This window comes from Dipteris shenzhenensis, chromosome 18 (assembly GCF_047967505.1).
Source record: "Dipteris shenzhenensis isolate YYH24624 ecotype China chromosome 18, Dip_SZ_1.0, whole genome shotgun sequence".
Classification (NCBI taxonomy): domain Eukaryota; kingdom Viridiplantae; phylum Streptophyta; class Polypodiopsida; order Gleicheniales; family Dipteridaceae; genus Dipteris; species Dipteris shenzhenensis.
The window spans coordinates 21,050,986-21,076,124 of record NC_141613.1 but is presented as its reverse complement, the minus strand read 5'-3'; the positions used below and the strand labels follow the sequence as shown (position 1 = coordinate 21,076,124).

The 25,139-nt window shown below is 45.4% G+C and overlaps 1 protein-coding gene across 2 annotated transcripts in view; it reads left to right on the top strand.

Moving 5' to 3' along the window:
• The window catches only part of LOC147890940 (hexokinase-1 protein), a 43,217-nt gene extending 18,689 nt beyond the window's left edge, over positions 1 to 24,528 (top strand). Inside the window, exons 2-3 of one of the 2 annotated variants that reach the window (XM_087389975.1) lie at positions 1,358 to 1,437; positions 24,242 to 24,528. In XM_087389975.1, the coding sequence (XP_087246101.1) occupies positions 1,358 to 1,437; positions 24,242 to 24,332 (171 nt within the window). In that variant the 3' untranslated portion in view covers positions 24,333 to 24,528. Of the gene's footprint in view, positions 1 to 1,357; positions 1,438 to 1,567; positions 1,698 to 24,241 lie in introns of those variants that run through there. The other variant, XM_087389976.1, reaches the window with a different exon arrangement.
• Positions 24,529 to 25,139: the final 611 nt, after the last annotated feature.

Genomic DNA, 25,139 nt, shown 5'->3' with positions numbered 1-25,139 from the left:
TCTTTGACAGAAGCATAGTATAGAGTTGTGTGCATGGTGACTTGTGAGTTTGTGTGGCTTACATTCATTCTAGACGAATGGACTTCCTTTTAGAGGATGCAATGCTGATCCTGTGTGACAACCAGTGTTGCGTTACGACTGGCAAGAACTAGATGTTTCATGCTCGAATGAACCCGTCTTGAGGTTCTTAGGACGAGTAGGTCGAGTTTGACCACAGAGACCACCTCCCATGTGTTCATGAAGGCTCTTCCTAGAGAGCAGTTGGAGCACCTCATCCCAGTGGGCTCCAGTCTGATCGTTGAGAGGGGGTGCTTAGAATTCATTTCCCTACTTGCGAGCCCCATTATGAGGACGACTTAGCGCAGTGGGACAGGATGTAGTGGAAGGTCATATGCCTCCCCTTTTGCACCCTCTCCAGCCCCTCCCCCTCCCTTCACAGGCCCTCCCAACCCCTCCGATTCTGATTGTGCACCCCAGTCCCTCCACCTTCCCTCGCAGCCCCTCCTCAGCTCCTGCCAGTTTCCCCCTCCCAGCGCGGTCCCCCTCTGCAGGCCCTCCCATCCCCAGCCCTTCCCTCCCATCACAACTCTCCTGCCCTGTTGCAGCTCCTCCCTTCCCTGACCCTGCCTCTTGCTGGACCTGCTGCTGCTGTTGAGGTTGCTGCGCCTGCTGCTGCTGAGCTGGGGGTCAGTTGAGGCATTGAGTCTGCTCAGCCTTTGCCATTTACTCACACAGGTCCATCTTCAGTCATACAGTCATGTAAGAAATCTGGGACCCAGATAGCGTATGGTAATGACATGTTCCGACAAGTTCACTATGAGTCGCAAAACACAAGAGGACTGCAATTAGTATGAACAGGTGGTGTCCGCACAAGTTCAGGGTTTTCAATCTTGCGGGTGACTGTCGTGAGGTTGATATTGCACGATTTGTTCAGGATGAGTTTGGGCATGTTCATGGATTTGTCTGGATATATATTTATGTACAGATGCCATTTCCCCCCTTGAATGTGGCTGCTGGCATACTCTCGTATAATACTCATAGTGCATTTATGGAGTTGTTTCGATTCATTTTGACAAGCATTGTATGTAGTCTCTAATTTGCTTCAATGTCTCTTATCAGAACATAAGACAAAGCATCCATTAAACGACCCAAACAGATATGAGGATGCATGAAATCGTTTATCTTACATTTTTCACGTAGGTTAGGCTGTCAATTAGAGTATTTTTTATTTGCTAGTAAAAATTATTCCCAAGCGGTGTTAGTTTCAAATAAAAAAGCAGTCCATGATTAAGGCAGTGACATGTGAACCTTGCCTACTTTCCTTTTGATTTAAGCTCATTTGATGACTTGCTTGTAGGCTCTTTTTGAGGACAACTTCACAAAAAACGTTCCAGCAACTTGGAAGCTTTTTTGGCGGTGCTATAAGTCAAACCCAGGGTAACCATCTTTTTGTATAAATTTGCAGAGCTTGGGTTTGATAAATGGGTAGCAGCCAATATTTAAGGCACATCTCTTCTTTATGCAAGACTTATCTTTTACTTTCAGCTTTATATATTGTCTCTCACAGGACCACCATCACAGGAAGGATGCAACTAGTGGATCACTGCCAATCCAATAGGAAGCACTAATTGGCGTGCCTTGAACCCCCCCCACCCCCTTTAAACATCCCACAGTGACACCTACACCCACCTCTTCTCCCACTCAGTCTTATATAGCATCACAAATTTCATGGAAAAATTCAGTTTCCATGGATTAGGCTATACCATCCTCTCTGTGTCCTTGAGAATATTCATGGTTTTAAGACTTGAAACAATCATGTTTTTATACTGTGTAGGCTTGTACTTAGTTCTTTCCTCCATCCTTACAGCACAGATGACATGAATCAGTAAGATTATGCTGTCTTCCCCGTTTCTTATATAATATTTATTCAACACCACCGAAACTCAGTACTGTAGCTCCTAGTTCATGTTTTATACTTCACTATGCTCACTCTTTTGTATGTATCCAATGCTTCTCCAGACCCCTCAAGGGATCTACCTGATTCTACGTAGACCTTTATTTATATATATAGTCAACAATAACAATAGATGTAGCTGATACAGATTCAAGAAAGTTATATGCACAATTTAAGACCTGGAAACAAGTGTTGGATTTTGATTTTGGTTGGCTGAAGTCTAAAAATAAAGTGAATGAAAATGGGGTGTGAATTCTTGTCCATTCTTTCTCCTAGGTAACCTGTTTATAACCATGTGTAACTCAGTATTGTAACAATCAATAAGTGTGAAAATAAATGTGAATGGGGTCTGAACTATTCTCCATTGTTTCTCCTAGGTAATAATGTTGGTATAGGGGTGGTCACCTCCCCATCTGTGAGCCCCCAAATGAGGAGTGCATTGGGGGGGTGAACCACAGGCAAAACAAAAGAAATTGGAACTGCCACATGGGCAGCAAACAGGCTGCCATGTGGCAGCACAAAGAGAGGAGTACCTAGCAGATAGGGTATCTCCTGGAGGGCAGATCTGAGGCGACTATGCCACTTGGCTGTCCATGGGTGGAGAGGACCTGATTGCACAGGGAATCAGCAGGCATCCAGGTGATTACATCAGTGATGACGTCAGCAGCAGTATGGCTGTCTGCGTCAGCTTGTCTGGTGCAGATCCGGAGGCTGAAAACCAGGGCATCATTGTGCACTGTTTGGAGGCAGTTTGGGGGCGAAAAGGGCCTGAAAGCGGTTGGGTATGGGCAGGACTGCCTAGGGCCAGCGGCAGCCTGCCACATAGCCAGGCAGGGCCAGCCAACCCGTAACCGGGGGGGAATTCACAGGCCAGAAGTCGGGTGGGGAGGGGGGGGCTGTTTGGGTCAGCCCAAATCCCCCTATCCAGTCGGCTATTTTGAGGGGCTTTCAGCCCTATATAAGGGGGCCATTGGGGCCTCCTCATTCATCCACCAGGGCAGCAACAAAGCCAGTAAATTGGAGCAGCAGAATTAGCCTTCTTTGGGCCTACATCCGGGAGGAGGAGGGACTAAGGACTGCAGACAAAGAGCTTGGGAGGGCTGCACACCTATTCTGACATGATCCAGGGCAGTAAGGTGTGGGGTTCGGCACATGGTGACTAAGTCTACAGAAGGTCAGAGAGGACCATGTGGGCTCAGGGATCTAGAGGTGCCAAGGTGATAGTAGTACAACTTTTGGTAAGGTTAGAGGACCACAATTTGGTGGGACTCTGAGCCTTTTCTTTTGTATTGTGTCCATTTGAGGACGGAAATATATAATTTTGTTGGTGCTATATCTCTCTTGATTCACAGTCTATTTACTGGCTTGCACACACACTCATGGCTGTGAAGTACACATAAGCAAAGAAGTTTTGGATTCCATAGTTAAACACTTCCGCGTGCATCCCTGGGACGCCCTTAAGTCTTCCACTTACCATGGTATCGGAGCCCTGATCGGAAGTTCACACGGGAAGTGGAGCTTGAAGGAAAGGATCTTTGCTGAAGGACGACCTTGATTCATTGCTTGGGGGAATCTACTTCGACGACTGAAGGATTGTACCCTTGCGAGGCTTAGGTTCAGACAGGTATATGACACCCTTACTTCATCTCTTTTCAATTCATTGTCATGGCTAATAGATATAAGCTCCCTAATTTTGGTGACACGGGCAAGCTTGATGGGACCAATCACCCATTGTAGAAGATGAAGTTCAGGAGTCATTTAGTGCTGAGGGAGTCGTGGGAGATTGTGACGGGGAGAGAGTTGATGCCTCAACCCACCATGACAACTCTAGCCATACACTGGCAGATCCTATGTTAGTGAGAGCCTGGCAGATACGAGATGCGGAGGCATTGGCTGTCGTTGTGGGCATGATGGAGGATGCCATACTTACTCACGTACAGACGATGGACTCTTCCTTGGAGGCGTGGACCATTTTGAGGGACATGGATGAGCTCAACAATGAAGCGAGGATTTTGGACCTTGAGACGGAGCTCTACGGCATGAGCATGATTGGGGGGGATTTGGTACAGGATCACATCGCCAAGATGAAGGTTGTGTGGGATTAGTTGGATGGCAGTTGGTCAAAGAACGAGCTTGACTAGGATGGCTAGGCTATTGTTGGAATGCTCCCTAGGAGCTACAGTAGTTTTGTGACTACGATGATGGTTGGGTAGAGGGTGGCGCCAGTGACGTTTGAGAAGCTGGTTCCGTTGTTACTGCAAACAATAAGAAGCTCGGGAGAAGATATATGATGGAATGGATGATAAAGCCCTAGTAGCTCAGGGCAGGAGCAAAGGCAAGGGCAGGGTAAGCTTGGCAAAGACAAGCCCAAGGAGGACAAATCTAATGAAGGAGCGGACTCTTCAGATGAAGAAAACAAGAAGAAGAGGAAAAAAGAGAAGAAATGCTTCTATTGTAGTGAGCCAGGACATTTTGCTTAGGATTGCAGAAAGAAGGCTGATCAGAAGAAGAAGGGGGCCAGCTTAGAGTCTGAGGAGTCAAAAGCCAACGTGGTAGTCAGAGAGCATCTTTTCTTGGTGACATCTCCGAGTGTTGTTGGGGTAAAGTATGTAGACCCCGGTGTTACGGTCAGGATTTCTAACATTTAGAAATGGTTAGAAGGGGAGTCAAAAACTTTTATGAAGGTGATGGACAATGATGAGTGCCTGGAACCATCTTGGTGCTTGGCTAGTGTCTGGCATAAAAACTTTTATGAAGGAGAGTCAGAAACTTTTATGAAGGTGATGGACAATGATGAGTGCTTGGAACCATCTGGGTGCTTGGCTAGTGTCTAACATAGAGGGGGATTCCTTGATAGGACCTATGGACTTAGAGTTAGATGGATGCTGTGACTTAGAGGACATTCCAGGACTACACATGGATACTTATGGTCCAGGTTATATGGAGTTATGATTGGGATTTGATTTCCAAAGTATATTATTTGGTTCTAGACCTTGCCAAATGGAGGAGAGGTTGAAACAGACCCTGAGAGCATGGTTCTTGGACGACTTCTGGCTGTTTGCCCATCATGAGGGGGACAGTTTGGATGATATTGGCAGCTGGAGTGCTCGAATTCGAAGGTGGGTACGTGAGTGAAGGAGGTGGTGCCATCTGGTGCTACCAAGATGGACATGTCTACCAGACTGGTGTGCTTGTGCGGAACCGGACCTGGTGGAGCAGGAACCACTGGATGAAAAGCCAGGAAGCGACATCAACACTGCAATGATCCAGAGGGCTACGACACGGGAGCTACTGGAGCATCTTCATCGAAAGGTTGGGATCCGTCCAAGATGTATTGATGAGAGGGTGTTGGTATAGGGGTGGTCACCTCCCCATCTAGAAGCCCCCAAATGAGGAGTTAATCGGGGGCTGAACCACAGGGCAAAATAAAAGAATATGGGCTGCCACATGGGCAGCAAACAGGACGCCATATGGACAGCACAAAGAGAGGAGTACCTGGCAGATGGGGTATCTCGTAGTGGGCAGATCTGAGGCGACTATGCCACTTGGCTGTCCATGTGTGCCGAGGATCTGATTGCACAGGGAATCCAGCAGGAAAACAGGCAGTTACATCAGCAATGACATCAGCAGCAGCACGGCTGTGTGGATTTTCGGATGCATGGATCAGAGGGGTCACTCCAAACTGGGGTTACAACATAGGGTTCACTTGGATTCAAAGGGGTGTTTCCATCAGGTACTTAGGATGCTAGGTCAGGTTGGGAATCTCTCTAGCACATCAGTTTGCTCCTGTGTTGGAGAGTATCAGGAGGAAACTCATTTTTTGGAGTTCTGCCAGACTTGATCTCGCATCCAGTGTGGTGGTTGTGAATCAGGTACTATTGGCTACTGCCTGGTTCGTCTGCTCATGCTGGTGTAGATCTAGAGGTTGTATCACTCAGCTCATGAGACCCATCAGGAATTTCCTTTGGAGTGGTTAGATGGCACCTCAGATGTTGTGGCCAGGGTGGCTTGGGAGACTCTCATTCTCCCGACAGGGGAAGGAGGCCCGAGATTATTGATCCGAACTTGCAGTGTATGACCTTGCTTTGCAAGTTCGTAGTACGAGGACTGATGCCTGGACAGGAGCCTTGGAAGGATTTTTTCTTACGCAGCATTCAGTCCTGCATACCATTCCATGGGGGAGATTGGATGGGCAGCTCCAGATGGATTTTTACTTCAGCCCATCGTAGATCTCCCTCTTCCCCTCTCATGGCTGCCATTCTGAAAGCTTGGGGCAGCTTCAGAAACACTCTTCGGAGAGTTCCACCCTCCTCTCGGGAAGAGATAGACAGACAGCCAATCATGTGGAATGACTCGATACCGGATGAGCATGGCAGATCACTAGTCTATCGTGATCTCCTGGTGATGGCTCTACGTCTTACAAGCGCTACATTGACCCCTGTCAGCCGTGCCCCGCATCTGAACATGGATGAGATGTTAGCTAGTGTGATTTGTGTGTCTATCGTTTGCCAAATGTGCCCGTCTTAGTGTCGGGATCTCTGCCTCGTCTGCTATCTGTGATCAGGGAGGCAATATGCTCTGGCTGGAAGGACTCTGTGATCACACTCTGAGATGAGTCTGATAAGGCCTTCTGTCCCTGTCTCTGTGATTTGATGAGACACTCTCTATGTCGAACTTCCTCATGAATGAAAGCAGCGAGGCAACTCTGGTTTGGGTATGAGAGAAGTCTGGAGAGGGGCCTGAAGCCGTCTCTGAAGAGGCAGTGGTATCATCCACAGATCTCGCAGTAGACTGGGCGATGGAAGGGGAAGTGCTCCTCTGACTTGATCTCATGTTGGTCACATATTGTGTAGGTACAACTCTATCTAGGTATCCCCTCCGCACATCCACTCGATACGGAGTCGGTGTGATGAAACCCGTAATGAGAATATCTTTGATTCCCATTCTTTGTAATCCTAGAAGGGTGTTTCAAAGATTCCCCAGAATCCAAGATTGGAAACTGATAATTGTAAGATTATGGCGAGATATTACTATTATTTCTATTCATTCCATCAGGTGAATCTCCATTAAATACCAAACCTTATGGGAGGTCGGAACTGCCCAATGGCAATCCTAAGCGAGTGTGGATCTGAGTGTACCCTGGTAGGTCAATGAAACTCTCCTTGGAGATGCGCAAGCAATGATCCTTATAGAAATTGGGCTTCACAGGGAGCCCTCTCGGTGCCAACCAGGGCCTGAATGTGTGTAGCTGCAAAAGATCTCTTGGATGATCGGGTTGAACTCAATGCCCTGACATGGGATGTATTGGAAGGGTGGCAGCCTGTCTATGTGGAATCCCAGTCTCTCAAATTGAAACCGGTCTCTAGATAACTAAAGGGTAGTAATCCACAACTAGATTGTCATCCACATTCATTACAACCATAATGCATCACATTCAGCCACTTCCTTTAGTTAAAGCCACTAAGAAATAAACTTTAAAAGGCTAGAATGCCCCTGCTCAAGATACCATACACCAAGGATACAGATTGGCCCCAAATGCTTTGATGCCCCTTCGGTATTTCTTTATTGCCTCTATTAATGGAATGTGCTCTTTACAACGGAAGTTGTTGTACAGATGAAGATCCGGAGCCACATGGTGGTTCGGATGATCTGGGAGACTACGATAGGGATGGAGCTAAGGCCACAAGATATGAGAAACGCTATTGGGGTAGTGGTGACATTGGCGGGTCCACATGCAATCAGGGATTGGACACTACGAGATGCAAAGGCCCTGGCCATAATTATTGGCACAACTGCGGACTCGGTCCTCCATCACATTCGGCTAGCGGACACACAGTTTTTAGCATGAAGACATGTACGATATCAACAACACGGCAAAAATCATTGACATAGAAATGGAACTCCACAACATGAGGATGGAGCAAGGGGACACAGTGGAGGCTCACATCACCAAAATGAAGGTGGTGAGGGATCAACTGTTAGTAGTTGGTTAGCAGACGGATTCAGCTTGGATTGCTAGGCTTTTGCTCAGCATGCTCCCCAAGAGCTATAAAGGGTTTGTAACGACCATGAATGCAGCACCAGCTATTTTTAAGGAGCCCACGACAAAGCTGTTGTTACACAAGACAATAGCAAGGACAGCCCAACAACAAGAAGAGGATCGACAAAAGTGATGATGAGGATGATTTTTCATCTAGTGGAAGCAAGAGAAAGAAGAAATGCTTCTACTGTGACCACCCAAGATATTTTGCAATGGACCGCAGAAAGAAAAAGGCTGACCATAAGAGAAGGGAGGAGTTAAAGCCATCATTCAATCTGGTAACAGAAGTAGAAGAGCTTTTCTAGAGGAGTCAAAGCCATCATTCAATGTGGTAACAGAAGTAGGAGAGCTTTTCTTGGTGACAACTTCAAATGTTGTTTAGGTATGCATATCTAAGTCTAGAGGAGTCAAAGTCATCATTCAATGTGGTAATAGAAGTAGGAGAGCTTTTCTTGGTGCTTCAAATGTTGGTGAGTTTAGGACCTAGGTATGCAAATCTAGGTGTATCTGTTTGTATGTGTGACATTGAGAGATGGTCTGATGTGTCAGAGGGACTAGAAACCTTTGTGAAGGTGAAGGACAGCGATGTTTGCTTGAAATGTTCTGAGAACAAAGCTGATATCACTCGCATGAGGGAGTTGTCTTTGAGGGTACCTCAAGGATCAGAGTTAGAAGGATACAAGGACACTGAAGATGGACTAGAACACTTCAAATGTTGGTAGGTTTAGGTATGCAAATCTAGATGTATCTGTTTGTATGTGTGACATTGAGAGATGGTGTCTGACATTGAGAGATGGGTTGATGAGTCAAAGGGACTAGAAGCGTTTGGGAAGGTGAAGGACAGCAATGCTTGCTTGAATGTTCTGAGAACAAAGCTGATATCACTTTCATGAGGGAGGTGTCTTTGAGGGGATTTCAAGGATCAGAGTTAGAAGGATACAAGGACACTGAAGGTGGCACTACCGGGTTCCACATGGCTGCCGTGTGTGCCGCCGGGAGGTACATGGCTGTTTTCAAAGTAAGCATGCAAACGGGTGGATTTATCGGTATGTATATTCTTTGCTTTCCTTTGTACCACACTGGGAACACAGATTCCCCTCCCAATTCTTCTTGAGTGTTATCGACCCACTCCCATCCATAGTAGGGATATATATAGATCGATTATTAGAATTGAGACCCTTGTCTCATAGGAAGGGAGAGAGGAGAGGGATTGGGCTCCTTCATGCACGTAAACCCCCACTCTTTTTTCATTTCTTGCATTTCCCAACAGGAATATCCCCTGATGTTGGTTTCTCCTCTCCCTATCAGTTGTCGGTACAATTTGTAACAAGATATCTGCCGGAATCGTGGGAGTTCCTTCAGTAGAATTGTGATTTCTCCCTTCTCCATGGAATACGGGCGGATTGAAATAATATGGACGTACAGGTATGGGTAAATACATGATGCGTTTGCCCAGAAACCATTTTTTTGAGGCGAAACAATGCGTTTATGGGTAGGATTTCAATTGTTCCCCCTCTCTCGGGGATGAAAGAGATATTTGTTCCTGCTCGGGTTGGATTTTAGTTTCTCCCCCTGCGTCACTGGTTGATTCCGCAAGTTTCTCAGGTATTGATGGACTAGAGGGTGAAAGCCTTCGTTGTAGGCCCAGGGGGAAGTCTTCTATGCTTCTTCAAAGCTTGGTTGCAGGTTACTGGAAGTAGAACATTGTGAATCTGTTGAAGCCTTTATGATGGAGATGGGACCATCTACAGGTCAAAAGGTTATATTGTTGCTGGTGGATTACTCAGTTGAGAGCTCATGTGGTCGATTCCTCAAGTTTCTCAAGTATTGAGGTACTGGAGGGTGAAAGCCTTCCTCGTAGGCCCAGGGGGAAGTCTTCTAGCTTCTTCAAAGCTCGTTTGCAGATTACTAGAAGTAGAACATGGTGAACTCGTTGAAGCCTTTATAGTGGAGATGGGAACATCTACAGGTGAAAAGGTTATATTGTTGTTGGAGGATTACTTAGTTGCGAGCTCATGTGGAGCTCATGGTCCAGGATTTATGGAAAGACAATTGTCTTGGGAATCTAGGTGGATCAGCCACTAGGATCTTATTGTTCAAGTGGAGCACTTGGTTGCGGGTATTGCCACGGTGGAGTTAGGTTGAAATAGACCTTTGGAGCATAGTGCTTCGCAGGTTCTAGACTGTTCTTTGATAGTGAGGGGGACAGCTGGATAGTCCTAATAGTTGTACCAAGATTGCTGGAGAACACTGGTGGGTCCGTGATCAAGAATGGTGGTGCCATTGACCTTTGGGGATACGTGGATTGTACCTGTGTAGTGAAAGTGGAAGGGCAGGAACTGTGAGTTCAAAGACCAATGATCGAGGACATCTTCAATTTGTTCCTAAGTGCTTCTTAGTGAGAGAGCATCTACATCGACGTGCAGGTGTTGGCCCACGGTGGGTTGTTGGTGAGAGGGGGTGTTGGGATTATCAAGGTCACCTCCCCACTTGTGAGCTTCTGAATGAGGACATGAGAGAGGTGTACCTGCAGGGTCTGACCGATGCCACGTGGGCTGAGACTGTCCATCGGGGCAGATCTGAGATGGTCTGCAGGGATGCTTGGGCAGCATGCAGGCTGCCATGTGTGCAAGTACAGTGTCATTCTGGGATCTGTACCTTGTTGGCAGCAGCTCATACAGGTGGGTGGAGCAGACAGGAGGCTGTGAGATGATTTGTAGATGGCTGGAGCAGAAGATACTGCAAGGGCTGAACATAGGGCAGCACACATGGCCCGCTAGGGCTGTGATGAAGGCCCTGCAGACAGGAGCTGGGGAAGTATCATGTCGGGGCAGCTAATGGAGCAGGTGAGCAGATAGATCAGGTCTCTAGTGGCAGGTCAGGGACAGCGCAGACGCCTAGAAGGGAGTAGGTCAGAGCAGGTAAAAAGGCATCAGGTACAGAATTATTTATAGGCTGCTGGACTGGTCAGCTATTCAGTAAACAGGGCCAGACTGGGTTGGCGATGTCGGCAGGGCATCCAGCCCTATATAAAGGCCCCTTGGGGGGGCAGGCAGTCAGGAGCCTCTGGTGCCTCAGTCTGGGCTGGAGTTCAAGCAGCAGGGAGGTCCAGAGAATTCAGTGATAGAGCCTCACCACCGGCTGCCATTTGAGCAGCAAGAAAGAACAGTCAGGGAGACTTGTACCTCACCATTACCTGCAGATGGAAGCAGCAAGGAGGCCAAGGATTAGGGTGCAAACGGTGCCTTATGATTGGCTTTCCACCGGAGTAGCAAGGAGGTCTGTTTGCAAGGCATCACTATGCAGGCCACTGAAGCTCTAGGAGAGCACACAAGCTGACAAAGATTCTAAGGTGCCAGCAGGAGGTAGACGACATTCTAGGCAGAACCGGTCTTCTAGATGATGACACACTGAACAGATTCTTTTGTATCAGGTTTTCTCCATTTGCTTGGTGTACACATTAAGGAAAGAATTGAGATTTGAAATAGCAATATGTGATTTCCTAGGCATACGTTTCATAATCTTACTCTGCGGGGAGTGTAAGCAACCTCCAACTGTGTTTTCTAACACAAGCACTATAAAACCCGTAAGCAATCTTGCTGATGATTCTGTCAGGTTTTGATGAGAACTGGCAAAGTAGTCCCATTGAGAATACAATGTTAGGACTAGTGTTTGTGAGGTAGATCAAGATCCCCACAAGTAACTTTGTCGATACTTGGTTGGATCCACCAGCTCGGAAACATCTTCTTTGCTGAGTTTGTCCCCGAATTCCATGGGCATCATCGCTGCTTCGCATGCTTCTATTTGGAACTGCCTCAGAATCTCATGACAGTACATTTCTTGAGAGATGAAAGTCCTTTCTTCCTCCTGCCATATCTGTATCTCCAAAAAGCAATGCAACAGACCAAGGTCAGTCATTTCAAACTCTTCATGCAAAGAGAGTGTTTACCTTTCTTATTTGCTTTAAGAAAGATCAATATGTGAGAAGTACTCATTGAGCTGTTGGTACCATGCTCGGGGAGTTTATTTTAGCACATAGAGCACCTTCTTTAGTCTGCACACCATGGTCCTCTTGGTTTGAAATCCTCCTGGCTGCTCCACATAGGCTTCCTTTTCCAAGTCTCCATTGAGAGAAGGCTTCACATCCACCTACTTATATTGGGAAGCTAGTGCTATCAGTGTCTGAATTGTTTCCATCCAGGCCGTTGGTGCAAATGTCTCATCATAATCTAGACCTTCATCCTCTGAGTAACCCTTGGCCACCAACCTTTCTGTGTACTTTTCTTCTTCTTTGTTGGCTCTGACTTTTCTGATTCCGATTCTTGACCTTGCTTGGCTTCCTTTGTTTTGATCTGGGGCATCAGCGAAAGTAATGCAGGTGTAGAGACTGTTTCGTTGTCTAGATAGGGCTTAGTCTCTTGGAAGACTATATTCCTACTTTCCAGCATCTTATTTGTTTCTTTGTCGTACAATCGTTAAGCCTTAGACTCGTCACTGTATCCAACGAACATGAATTTCCTGCTTCTTGAATCTAATCTGCTTGTGGTGTCTTTGTGGACATGCACACATGTGTCAGAACCAAAAACTCTTAAATGTTTTTGATAGGTATCTTACCTGAGTAGGCCTCTAGAGGTGTCTTTCTCACAGCTGCTTTAGTCATGGTCCTGTTACGGATGTGGACAATGTATTGATGATTTCCTCCACCCAAAAAGACCTGGGACATTCTTGCCTCTCAACATGCTCAAAACTGTCGCTACTATTGCTTGATTCTTCCGCTCTCCCACCCTGATTTGCTGGGATCTATGTGCTGTCATCAACTACCATTTTATACCATTCTTCTTGCAACAAGCATTGAATTCATCTGACGTGAATACTCCCCCGCAGTGTGTTCTAAAGTCTTGACTTTCTTTCCTTTTTCTTTGTCCACCTTTGCCCTCCATTTCTTGAATTTCTCAAGGGCTTCTAACTCAAAAATATCATAAACTAGCATAATATTTCTCGGCTCCATTTTAAGAGTTCTTTTTCCCATCCTTTGACATTCATGGCAGGATCTACACCAGTGTTGCACATCCTTTTGTATTGAAGGCCACACATAACCCTCTAGAAGTATTTTCTGCAGTGCAATCTTAAAAGAATAGTGTCCTCCACAAGCTCCTTCATGACTGGATGACAGTATATAATATATCTCTTCTCTCCAGGGCACTCTCCTCAAAACCTGATCAGCCCCTCTCATGTAAAGCTCATCATCAATCATCATACACTGTCTGCACTTCCGTATGAAGTGATACTTCTGACTCTTCTTAAGCTTCTGAGGCAAATGTCCAGTAAATAAGAAATCCACTACGTGAGCCAGGAATTCTCTCCCTTTGTACACTGGATCTTGAAGCTTTGCTATCACTGGGTCTTAATCACTCATTTCCTGAGCCAATTCATGTGCCATTTGATTATCCTCCCTTTAGAAACCTAGTATAGCTGCTTATGCTTGGGCACTGATGACGACATAAGTGTTGCTTTGCTTGCTAAGTATGTCTTCCTTTTGCTTTTCATAAAAGTTTTTGTTTACCTCTTTTTTCTTCTCTTTTATTTTCTCTTTTATTTTCTTTGTAGATTTTTGATCTTTAGAACAACAAAAATTCTAAATTTGTATGATTGGACTTATTCTAGTCTTACAAAGGTATATATGATTATCCTCCCTTTGCACATGCTGGATATTCCATGCTGTAAATTGATGAAGCAGCCTTCTTATTTTGGCTAGATACCCTCTCAACCTCGGGTTTCTTGCTTGCCAACTTCCCAGGACCTCCTTCACTACTAATAGAGAATCTCCCCTAATCATTATCTTCTGAATTTTCTGCTTTAGTGCAGCCTGTAACCCCTCATATAATGCTGCATACTCCGCCTCATTATTGCTTCCAGCTTCCAGATAAACTCCCTCCTTCTGAATCAGCTTGCCCTCTGAATCACTAATCACATAGCCTCCATTAGCCTGATGTAAACTCTTCCTGTACGAACCATCAAAATGTAAGATACATGCTCCTGGAATGATAGCATGCTCCTCTTCATCTTTTCCATGTCTTTCACCAAAATGGGACCTTCTTTGTATGTTAACAGATATGCCAGTGTGGCTCTGGAAGTGCTCTCCACCAAAAATGAGAAAGTATATTCTTATAGCTCAACCAACCACTTCATCATACTTCGAGAAAGTGTTGAATTATTAACTAGCTGAGGCAATAAAGGATAGCAAGTCAAAACAATAAATGGCTTCGAGATAAGATATGCTCTGAACTTCCTGCAAGCATACACTAAACTTGACAGAATCAGTTCAGCCTCAGTGTATCTCCTCTCTGCTTTTGTCTTAACTCTGCTAGCAAATATACAGGCCTCATATAATGGGACGACTCCCCTTTCTGGAGTAAGATGGCTCCCACAGCATCTGGTCCAAATGAAGGGTTTACATAAAAGGTTTGAGAGAAATCTGGAGCTTTCACACATACAATCTCTCCCAACACTTCCTTCGCTTTATTAAACACTCTTTCACAATCCTCACTCCATTGCACAGGTTCTTCTTTCATAGCTTGTTGCAAGGGATACAACAGCTGAGAGACTAAATGTATCAACCTTGTCATATACTTCACTTTCTGCACAAAAGTCTGCAACTGTTTAGATATAAAGGGAGTTGGAACTAAGATAAGGGCTTTCATCTTCTCTGGCTCAGGTTCAATGCCATTTTGAGACACTATATGTCCCAATAACTTCACTCTAGAGCATCCAAAATGACACTTCCATGGATTGAATTGTGCTCCTGCTTCATCCATTTTGTGGAACACTTGATCTAGCCTCCATGCATGCTCTCTCTTGGAACTGTACGCACATATATCATCCAAAAATGCTCTCACAAATTTATCAATGAAAGGGTCTAACACTTCATCAGTATTCTCCTGATACCATGCCGTTGCATTCTTCAATCCAAATGGCACTACTCTGTAACAAAAGTAACCCCAGGGTGTGATAAATGTAGTTTTGATTTTATCTTCCTCTGCAATTGAGGTTTGGAAGTATCCAGAATATTTATCACACACACTGTACTTTTCATACCCTGCCACTCTATCCAATATATCATCAATAAAAGGAAGAAGATAATGATTGCTTTTTGTTACCGCATTACGAGGTTTGTAATCAATGCATACTCTCCATCCTCCTGTGTGCTTGGGAATGATTACCACTGGACTGCCCCAATCTGAATGCTCCACCGGATAAATCAGCTGAGCCTTGAGCAACTTATTTAACTCGTCTCTTAGCACAGGCAAAGGCTCTCTATGTATCCTTCTCAACTTCTGAAAAACAGGACTGCTGCCTTCTTTTAGCTCAGTGTGCATCGGCTTACATTAGAAGCCCCTGATCTTTTCATGTGAAGTAATGAATACCTTTGGATACTGATGAATGACCTTCAGATACTCTCCTTCTCCACTTCTTCGAGACTGGAATTCAGCATGGACAGCAATATCTCTTCTCTCTGTCTAGGAAGGTGGGGGTTGCATCAAGTTATGCATGTCTTCAAGCTTACTCTTCTCCTTAGCTTCTTGTATCTCTGCTACTTATATGCATCAAACTCTTTGAACCGAAATGATACTTGTCCCTCCTCAGATGTAGTACTCTCTTCTTTTGTCTCACTGTCTGACTCCTCTTTCATGCTTGTTTCTTCTGGTTCTTCCTCTATTTCCCGTCTGTTGCTCATATCAAATTTCTTAACCTTTCCCTTGTTATTATGCACTGTAATTGTACCCATCTTCAAGTTTTGTATTGCTCCCACCTGTCTGAGCCAAGGTCTGCCCAAAATCAGCGGGTATGCTCCCAAACCAATAGGCATAATGTGGCAATTAATGCAACATGATACTCCAAAAGCATCCACTACTACTCGTGTGCATATACCCAGACACTTCATCTTTGCATGGTTTGCCAAACGAAGCCTAAAATTTGAATGTGCATTCAGTTTTAGCCCCAACCTCTCCATACATCCCTGAGTCAATACACTTATCTGTGCTCCACCATCAACATATGCCTCTCCAACACTCATACCTCTACACCATGCATCCACTGATGGGCATATATTTGGAAGATCTTCCACGGACCTCTTCTCCATCTCTCCTCTTGTAGGCTCCTGCTCATTACTTTTCTTGGGATTAGCCAACTTCTTCCATTCTCTCTTGAGCTTCGGGCACAAACCAAGTAACTGTGCAAAAGTTCTATTGGTTGTCCTCCCCTTCAAATCATTCATCAGTGTGTATTCCTTTTGTCCTTGACAAATATACAAATCTGAAGTTTTATAATGCTTCCTGGGCCTCCGACTCTTCTTTTTAGGCTGAGGGTTGAGATCAAACTCCACATGCTTCCCTTTTTTTGCAGAGGGTCCATTTTCTCCTGTTGCACTCCTTGTTCTCTTTGCCATTGGCATGATCTCCGGAATTGTCTCCACCCTAATCAGGCTGATTGCCTTCCCTTTTCCCTTATCTTCTCATTTGACTCCACTGGTAGAGGGCTGTTTCAAATCCTTCACTTCCACATTAAAGTCTCCTAACCTATCATTTGTCTTCTACATTACAGGATAAACTTCTCTACCTACTCTTGCTGGTTTCACAGTGAGGGCTGATATGTCCCCATTCTCCACAGTTCCAGCACTTCACATTGTTCATGTATCCCCGTCCTCTACCTATTCCAGCTGAATTTCCTTCACTCCCAGCCTGTGCATCTCTCTTTTGTTATTTTGCACACCTTAGCCTCTTCCTCTTCCTCTTCCTGCAGTCTCCATCCAATTCAGACTGAGCGACTTCATATGCTCTACAGCATCATGCAAGTCCTTCTTCAGGGAATCATCATGCACAGGAATAGACACCGGCTCTCTCTCTGCATAAGCCTTTATTACTTCTGGACTTCCAATCAAATTCTTAGGCTCCTCTTGCATGCCAAGTTGCCTCAGTCTCTTGACCTTCCATTCCTTCTCCCTGGCCACTCTGATTGCATCCTCATAACTATCCAGATTCTTCAGCCCCACTTTCAATCTGAGTATAGGCTTTAGGCCAGCTATGAAACGATCACGCTTGATCATCTGAGGCGGTACCTTTGGAACAAGAGCTTCACACCATAAACTCCATTATCTCCCAAACTGAAATAGATATTGATTCACATCTTGCTCTTCCTCCTGCCTCACTTTACATAGCTTTTTCCAAACTTCATTAGGACTCCTGGCTTGTGCAAACCGTGCAAGGAAGGTTGCTTTCACCATTGTATACTCCGGATTTTGCTGTTGAGGATAAGCAGTCCTGAAAGTAGCAATTTGAGTGTGCAGCCATGCTTTTGCATCTCCCTGTAAGCAATAATTCATGATCTGAAATAAAATCTCAAGGGTTGCCCTATCTTTCATAAGCGCTGTAAATTTCATCTTTTCCAAGAACCTCACTGCATTCTCGTACGGCATCCCCCAGAACTCTGGAAAGTCGTGTGCCATCCTCACAATCCTACAACTGCCATGCTCTGGCCTATCTCAATCACAACAAAAGTGGAACGCAACAAAGCAAACACACTACTGAAGAAGCTCACTCTGCATCCGAAGAGCATTCTTTCTTCTGCGGGAAAGCACTTTCAGAGCTCTTTGCACTCTGGCACGGAGTCGGATCACACGTAGCTAGACTTCAATGCATCTGTCCTTTCTTGTGACCACACCCTCCGCATCACTTAAAGTGAATTACTCTCATGTGCGGATTCCTCCCCATTGCTTGCAACACAGCTCAGAGCATTTGCTTTTTCAGTCTTGTAAATTGAAGTGAACTCTTCCGTGGAGGCACCAAAACGTGGATGAACAAAAAAGATAGAACCTAGTCCGCCTTCATAGCCACCCTCATCCACATTTAAAGCAACTGAACAACACAATCACAAGGCAAAGACATTCATTCAAATCCTCGTCTCTACACACCTCTACATTCAGCACATACTCTGTCAAAACCCAGCAGCCTACTCTTGGAACACTGAAAACAGCAAACCACCTTAAAAGAGCTTGCCAAACAGTCTTGGAGAATCCAAATTCAAGTCAACCTGCACATGGCATCTTCCACAAGTCTGCAGATAGCAAAAGTCACCAAGCCGCCTTTCTATATAGCCTCAAAATCAGTCAAAGGACCACCCAAACAGCCGAGTACAATTTGCCATCCTGTAGGAGATTATATGCAGCTGTACAGTACCTCAACCAGCAGTTATCTTCACCTCTTCATGCAACTCTTCACCCGAGAACACACAGGTATACTAGCAAGTAGGTCGAAAGGATTCAAAGCACCCTGGATATGAAGTCGCCCAGCCTGTAGGAGACTAGGCTTCTCGCAGCAACATATATTGTAGAACAGCCCCGTGGGCTCACCAACAATTCGACCAGCTCGTTTTTGCTCGTCATCATCCACCCAGTGCGTTCGTGATGTGATATCAACTAGCTCGCTTAGTCTGTCCTTCAAACAAGATCCTCGCCTTTCCATGATAGTCCAAGCATTACGACTTATCACTTGCCCACAGAACTCATGTGTCGCCCTTCTCCTTTACGCTTCTTATCTGTCCTCACACGATGACGGCCGCCTCACAGCGTTCCTCTTCTCACAGATCTCTCCTACTCTGTCACCCACAAGGTCCAGTACTCCACTGTCTCCTAGCCCACGGCCATATGGTAGAATACAACCTCCACAGCTCACGACCGCGCCTCGACCAAAGTCTTCCAGCCTCTGTAGTTCCCAGAAGCTTGTTGCTCGTCACCTCTGTCACCTTACGTATCTCCTCCCCATCCTTCGCATGAAGCTAGCCAGCCCGTGTGCACACGTCATCACAGAGCACCCACCTCCAAGCCAATCCGTCTCCCTCACCACCCTCTCAAGAAGCGACGCCTCAGCTCTCCATAGCTCCCTCAGCCCATGGCTTGGACTCCCTCCTCCAAAGTACTTCCTTCCCCCTCATCCGAGCTCACGATCATATCCTTCTTAGCATCCCTCATCTCCATGTACCTGAATTGGTCCTCCCTTCAGAAGCTCCTCTTACCTTTCACGTAACCAAGTTTGCATGCATGGCTTACCTTCTTTGAAAAAACTCCACGTCATCATTTTAAAGACCACTCTACCCACACACTGAAGAAATACTAGTACCAAGGCACAAATCTAGCACCTCCACTTCAAATTTCACTGATGACAAACCTCCTCAAGACCAAAACCAGTTACACTGGGACTCTACATGCTCTGGGATGCCTGGTGCATCTACACTTGCCTCATCCTTTCCTAAGAGTCCTCGCTAAAGTATTTACCATATCAAGAAGATATCTACATCAGTATAGAGTCTTTTATGAGAGTGTCCATAACCCAAAACTATCACCCACTAGCTATGTGCATAGCTATGCACCTACTCATCGGCAAGCAACAAGTGAAAAACATATTTACAAATTTATCCACACACCGTAGTTGTGAATGGGACGTGTAACCGGCATTCGGAACCCCAGAGGGCGGTAAACCACAACTCTCTCTGATCACACCGTCAATTACAGCCACTTAGCACCCAATTAACCACACCACATCAGATAGCATAAAAGAAAGTATAGGTGAGGCTAGAATGCCCCTGCTCAATGATCACACAATGACACCGATTGGCCCCACTGCCAAAGACCTCAAAACAGAGTTTCACAGCCAGAAACCCTAATTTGCAGCAAGAGAAATCGGCCTTGGGCTGCATGCAAGCACCGGACGCCTACAACAGGGTCCATACAGGCTGTCTGTACAGTCTGTACAGTCCGTACAGAGTCCCTGCAGCCTAGAGAAGGTCCATACAATCTGTACGGACTGTTTGTCAGTCTGTACAGCCTATTAAATGTGCCGTACAGCAGCAAAACAGCGCCAGGATGAGCTCCAGCAAGTCACAGAAGGTGCACGTGGGCTTGGACTGCGTGCAACAGGGCTGGAGGGCAAGGAAACAGAGAAAAAAAGCAACGAAATAGCAACCAGCAACCTTTGGAAGGTCTAGCACAGCAAGGAGTAGGAGAAGGTGGCAAATTCTGGAACAGGCCCTAGAATTGGACGCCATCTGCCCTAAAGGGGGAAAAAGATGCTAAAAGTGGAGCTGAGGGGCTGCATGCCTGACACGTGGCACATTAATGCCCCTAACCCCTTGTACCAAGGAAACGTTGGTTTCCTAGGGGCAACTTTTAAAGGCTCTAGCCCCACTAACCAATGACAAACATTGGTACTGTCTAGGGACAACCTTTTAATCCTTTTTAACCCCTCTGCCATGCCTTGATTCTAACAGTTAGGTCTAGCCAGTGTGTCGAGTTAGATGTTAACACTAGGGGCCTTCAGGAACTCACCACTCCTCTAGGCCACTCCCCCATGGCCAAACTGGTTACAAAATAGCTTATTTGCTTACAAAATTCACGTCCCCATGAAATGACGCTCCCAATGCCTTTGATTGGGTAGCTGCGACTGTCCCCCACAGTAACGGATATGAATGATTCAGCACTAACTTTATCTAGTTTCTTGAACCACTACTTCGTCTTCGTCATGTGCTTTGAGGCTCCTTTGTCGGCTTTTCCTCCATCAATCACTGCAGTGATGAGCACTTCTCACTAATTTTGACAGTGAAGAGTACCTTGGTGATGACATTGGCAGTTAGCCTCTCCCTTTGACTTATCATCTAATGATTATGGCAAGAGCCACTACATCATGCAGTACCCAATCTCTAACTGCATAAGGATCTGCTTGTGTCACTGCTAACCCCGTAGTGTTCTTGATGTCTCGTGGCCTTAGCTCCACTCCCGTCATGATCTTCCAAATAGTTACCTTAATCCTTAGTTGGGTGGTGTTTCTGGATTGTAGCTCTTTAACACGTTGTTCGAACGAGTAGGTGTTTGGCAGCAGTCCACTATTTCAACATTGAGGGTAACTAATGCTCTCTTACTGTCGAAAATGTTGGATGCGTTAGTCAATGGTTGCACATTTGTGCCCTACATGAGGAGGTAGAAGGCATAAGATACAAGAGGATTAATACAGTACCCACATAGGGGCCATCATAGGCCAAGCCAAGGGCCTAACAAGGGCTAGACATCTGGCCAGCCAAGGCACTTTAACCCTTACCTAGATCGGTTGAATGGATACACTGTAAGGTCAGCAGGGTCAATCTAGTAAGTGTGTTGACTGGTTGGGCAGGGACAACTGTTGGTCAGCTGATCCGCTGCTCGGTTGGGTGGGGGTTTGGCTGTTACAGCTGCTTCCAGGTTGGCCTACAGCCCACCCAGCCCCGTTTGGGGCCTTAGTGGGCATACCCCCTTCAATCCCACACAACCAAAACTGTGAGGGAGGGCTAGGGCACAACTTTTTTTGTACCTTGATCAGGCTTCCTTTGGACACAATGGGATGCGTTGTGTTTGAGATTCTTCCTCTCTTGTGCACACATGCTTGCATGTGTGTATGCTTCCTTCATTACAGGGCGGGACTCTTGGTAAATGCTCACAGGATTGTTGGAGCCCTTCACTACGTTTTCTAACATGGTATCAGAGCCACCTTCCATAGCTGCCCTAACCCTTATTCGTCACTCTTGCCCTAACCCTAATTCCACTCAATCTCTTTTCCCTTTTGCAGCCTCCTCAGAGGAGCCTCTTTCCTTCTGCAGCCGCCTCATCTCTTCTTCATTTTGCCTCCTTCCCTTGCAGCCCTTTGCACTCCTACCTGCCCACCTAACATCTCCATAGCCTGCCTCATAGCCGCCTCTTCTCGCAACCATTTTCGTATCCATGTCTGCCCTGCTGTTGGCTTGTTTTCAAGAGGTGTGTGCACATGTGCTGCTGGTTGACATCTCTTTCAAGTGGCACTTGTATACGTGCTGATTCGGAGCATTTCCATTCCCGTTTTTAGGGTTTCCAGGCTGCTGCAACAGAGCTGTCCATGTACAGTCATTGGTTGCAGACTTTCGAGCCTTTTGGAGGCATTTTCAACCAGTTTTGGAGCTGCTTCTTGCATTTTTGAGTTGTTCTAGGGTTGCTGCTGCAGAACCGCCTACACCAGAAGCATTTTCGGGACTGCTCCTAGCTTCCAGCATATCTACATCAGCCGTTTTTCACTGTGGTGACCTGCTGCAATACTTCGGAGCTGCCTTGCTGAGCCGCCTTGCGAGTTTTCAGACCTGCTTTTGTATTTGAGCACCTACAGCCACCTATATCTGCCCACTTGCATACGTGGAGGCTGCTATTGCGTTCTGGCATCCTAGACCAGCCGCCATACTTGCGGGTTCTTCAGCTGGTGCTGTGCCTTTGTTCCCTCAGTTTGCACACATGGAGCCTCGCCCTCGTGGTGAAAATCAATCCGCACAAGTCTCAGCTTGGGATGAGAAGAATGACGAGGCACTAGCGCTTATTGGTGTGAGGTTGGCTAACAAACTACTTCATCGTCTTGACCTCACTACTTCAGCCAAGGAGACACTGGACAAGCTCAAGAATATATACGCCACATCTATTGGACCTGAGGAGCAAGCTCTATCTACTATATTACATGATCTATCCCTTTCTGAGGTGGTAGATGATGATCAGTGATGCTATGTGTGTTTGTGTTGAGTCAAATGAAGGTTCTCAGCCTTGAGTTGTCCCTCTAAATTGAATGTATTTGGAGTCAATAAGAGGTACTCTGCCCTGGGTTGTCCCCCAAAAATGAATGTATTGTCTTTTACTTTGGTTGATGGTATTGACCACCCAGTTCAGAGTGAGGGGGGATGACAAGTGATGGTTTGCCCTTGCCGGTCGCAAGCTGACTGAGAAATCACTATCACACGGGAGGTGTTGGATAGTTGGACTTGCTCTTTGCAGTATTGCGGTGGAGGGGGGATCGGTCTACTCTTTGCATGTTGGGTCTCACACTCTTGGCCTTGAAGGGGGTTGTTGGAGATACCATAGCCAAAGAGTGTGTTGGTGTGAACTGTTGGTGTGTAGTACTAGGTGATCTAGTACTAGTCTATGTGTGTGAGTCATGTGTGAGTGCCACGTGTCATCATGGGACTTATCCCATATGCACTAGCTGCTAGAGTGTGTGTGAGTAGCCTATATAAAGGCTTGTACTTCACTTGTCATGTTATACTTGATGAATGAATGAGAGCTTTTCATTATGTCTTCATTTGTGCATCATTTCCTCACACCCTAACTCTGTCTCTCTCTCCCCCTTCACTATGTTTCTAACAAGGATTTTGGAAGTATCATATTGCAAAAGTGACCACCCACGTTTGGTTCAAGACTCTAAAAGTTGCTCTTTGAGCAACAGTAGGTCATATGTGTTTCTCTTACACTTGTTTTAAAGGCATAATTGCTTACAGGTTACACCTATTTGGAATCTATGCAAGGCTTATTGGATCTGTCTACTCTGTTTTTGAAGCATCAACTGAATGTGCATACATACTGTTTCTGCAAGACAACTTTTTGTGGGAGTCTCAGGTTATTTTCAGGTGTCTATATGAAGTTTGCAAGGTGCACCTATTTTCTTAGAGCATAACATTTGGTACCAAGTGTTTAAATGTGCGACCTGTTTAATTACATCTCTGAAATGCTGCACAAGTCAATATCCAAGTGTATCTAAACTAAGCTCACAAACCTGCCATTGCAGACAGGTTCTATAAGAGGAAAGAGAGATCAGCAACAGCTCATGAGACCAAGAAGCATCATGTTTTGATTTCTTCTTGCACCATACTCATTTCAAGCATCTAAAACCAACTTCTAGTTAGGAAGGCAATCTAGATTATACAAGCGCAGTCATAATGTGTAGTTTAAATTTGTGAGTCTGCTCCCCTTGATGTGTAACCTCTAATAGTCTGGAATGGCTTCTTAGCTGAGAGTCGTGAGGCTGATTTTGACTTTATGTCTTGTTTTGACACCTCCACTACAATACAAGTCTGCTTTGACATAGCAAGCCTTATGTCTTGTTTTGCAACCCTTGTAATAAAAAATAGAAACAAAGGCGGTTTTTGATCTAAAGCTGCCATTGCCATTTTGTTCGAGTTGTTGTTGTGGCACAATGATTTTTTAACGTCCTTAAAGGGGAGGATGAACAACATTGAAATGATTTAAAGGTGTGTATGCTTTAGTAAAAAGTTCACTTTTAGCTAAGGAAGAGAATTGAAGTGTCAAAGGTGCTCGTGTGTTTATATCCCTTTCGTGATATGCTGTCTCATTAGAAAACTCTTGTGAATTTGAATTGTTGCAGAGAGGAGCCAACTGAGCCTTTTTATTTTCTTAAAATCAAGCCACCGGTCAGGAGGGAAACACCTTTGGTTGCTGATCAACAGTCCGATTGATCGATGCTGTCATGAAACTGCGTGGTTAAACCTTCTGCCTGGTCCCTGTAAGTTGGAATTAAGCAGCACAAAATTTGTGCTTGTTAGTGCACTATGTTTTATCTACAACACTTTCTGTGAAGAGCAGATCCTTAATATCCTCTTGTAGATCAGAGTGGAGTTTTACAAATTTAATGAGAAAGGGGGGCTCACTTTCTATCTTGGGCAAGTTGCTTCTGCACAGGTTCTAGTGGTAATGTTCAAAGAGATTTTGAAGCTACTTGATGTGTGATCACTGCGAAGTTTCTCTTATCCTCATCGCATTTGTTATTAGGCAACCAGACCTGTGTTTCAGAAGTTTTTTGTGATGTGTGTTCCTACAAGCAAATGAACAAACAGTGGACTTATTATCGTTCGGCAAGCATGGCACAAACCTCGACAGAGTTGCAGTGTTTTGATTGTGACTGTGTGAATTGTTGTACGTTTGCTAGCTGTCTCTGCAATGCAAGCCTTTTGTTTGTGGCTTGATCTCATCCCGAATTCCTTGATTATCCAAAATCCATACATAAGGATTTCGAGAAGGACCTTTGATCTGTTTAGATGACATAAAAACTTAGAAGCTCAAGAAGGAGCTTATGAAACCAAGGACCAAACACCATGAAAGAAATTATGAATATCCACTTCAGAAAAAAAGCAGTATGTTATGTCAACTGCATCTGAAAATTGCACTTCTAAAAGATATATTGTGTTTTGTACTCTGTTAATGTGCATCCATTTTTGTCACATTTGTGAGTAATCATGGGTTGCTAATAGGTATAGCCCTAGGGT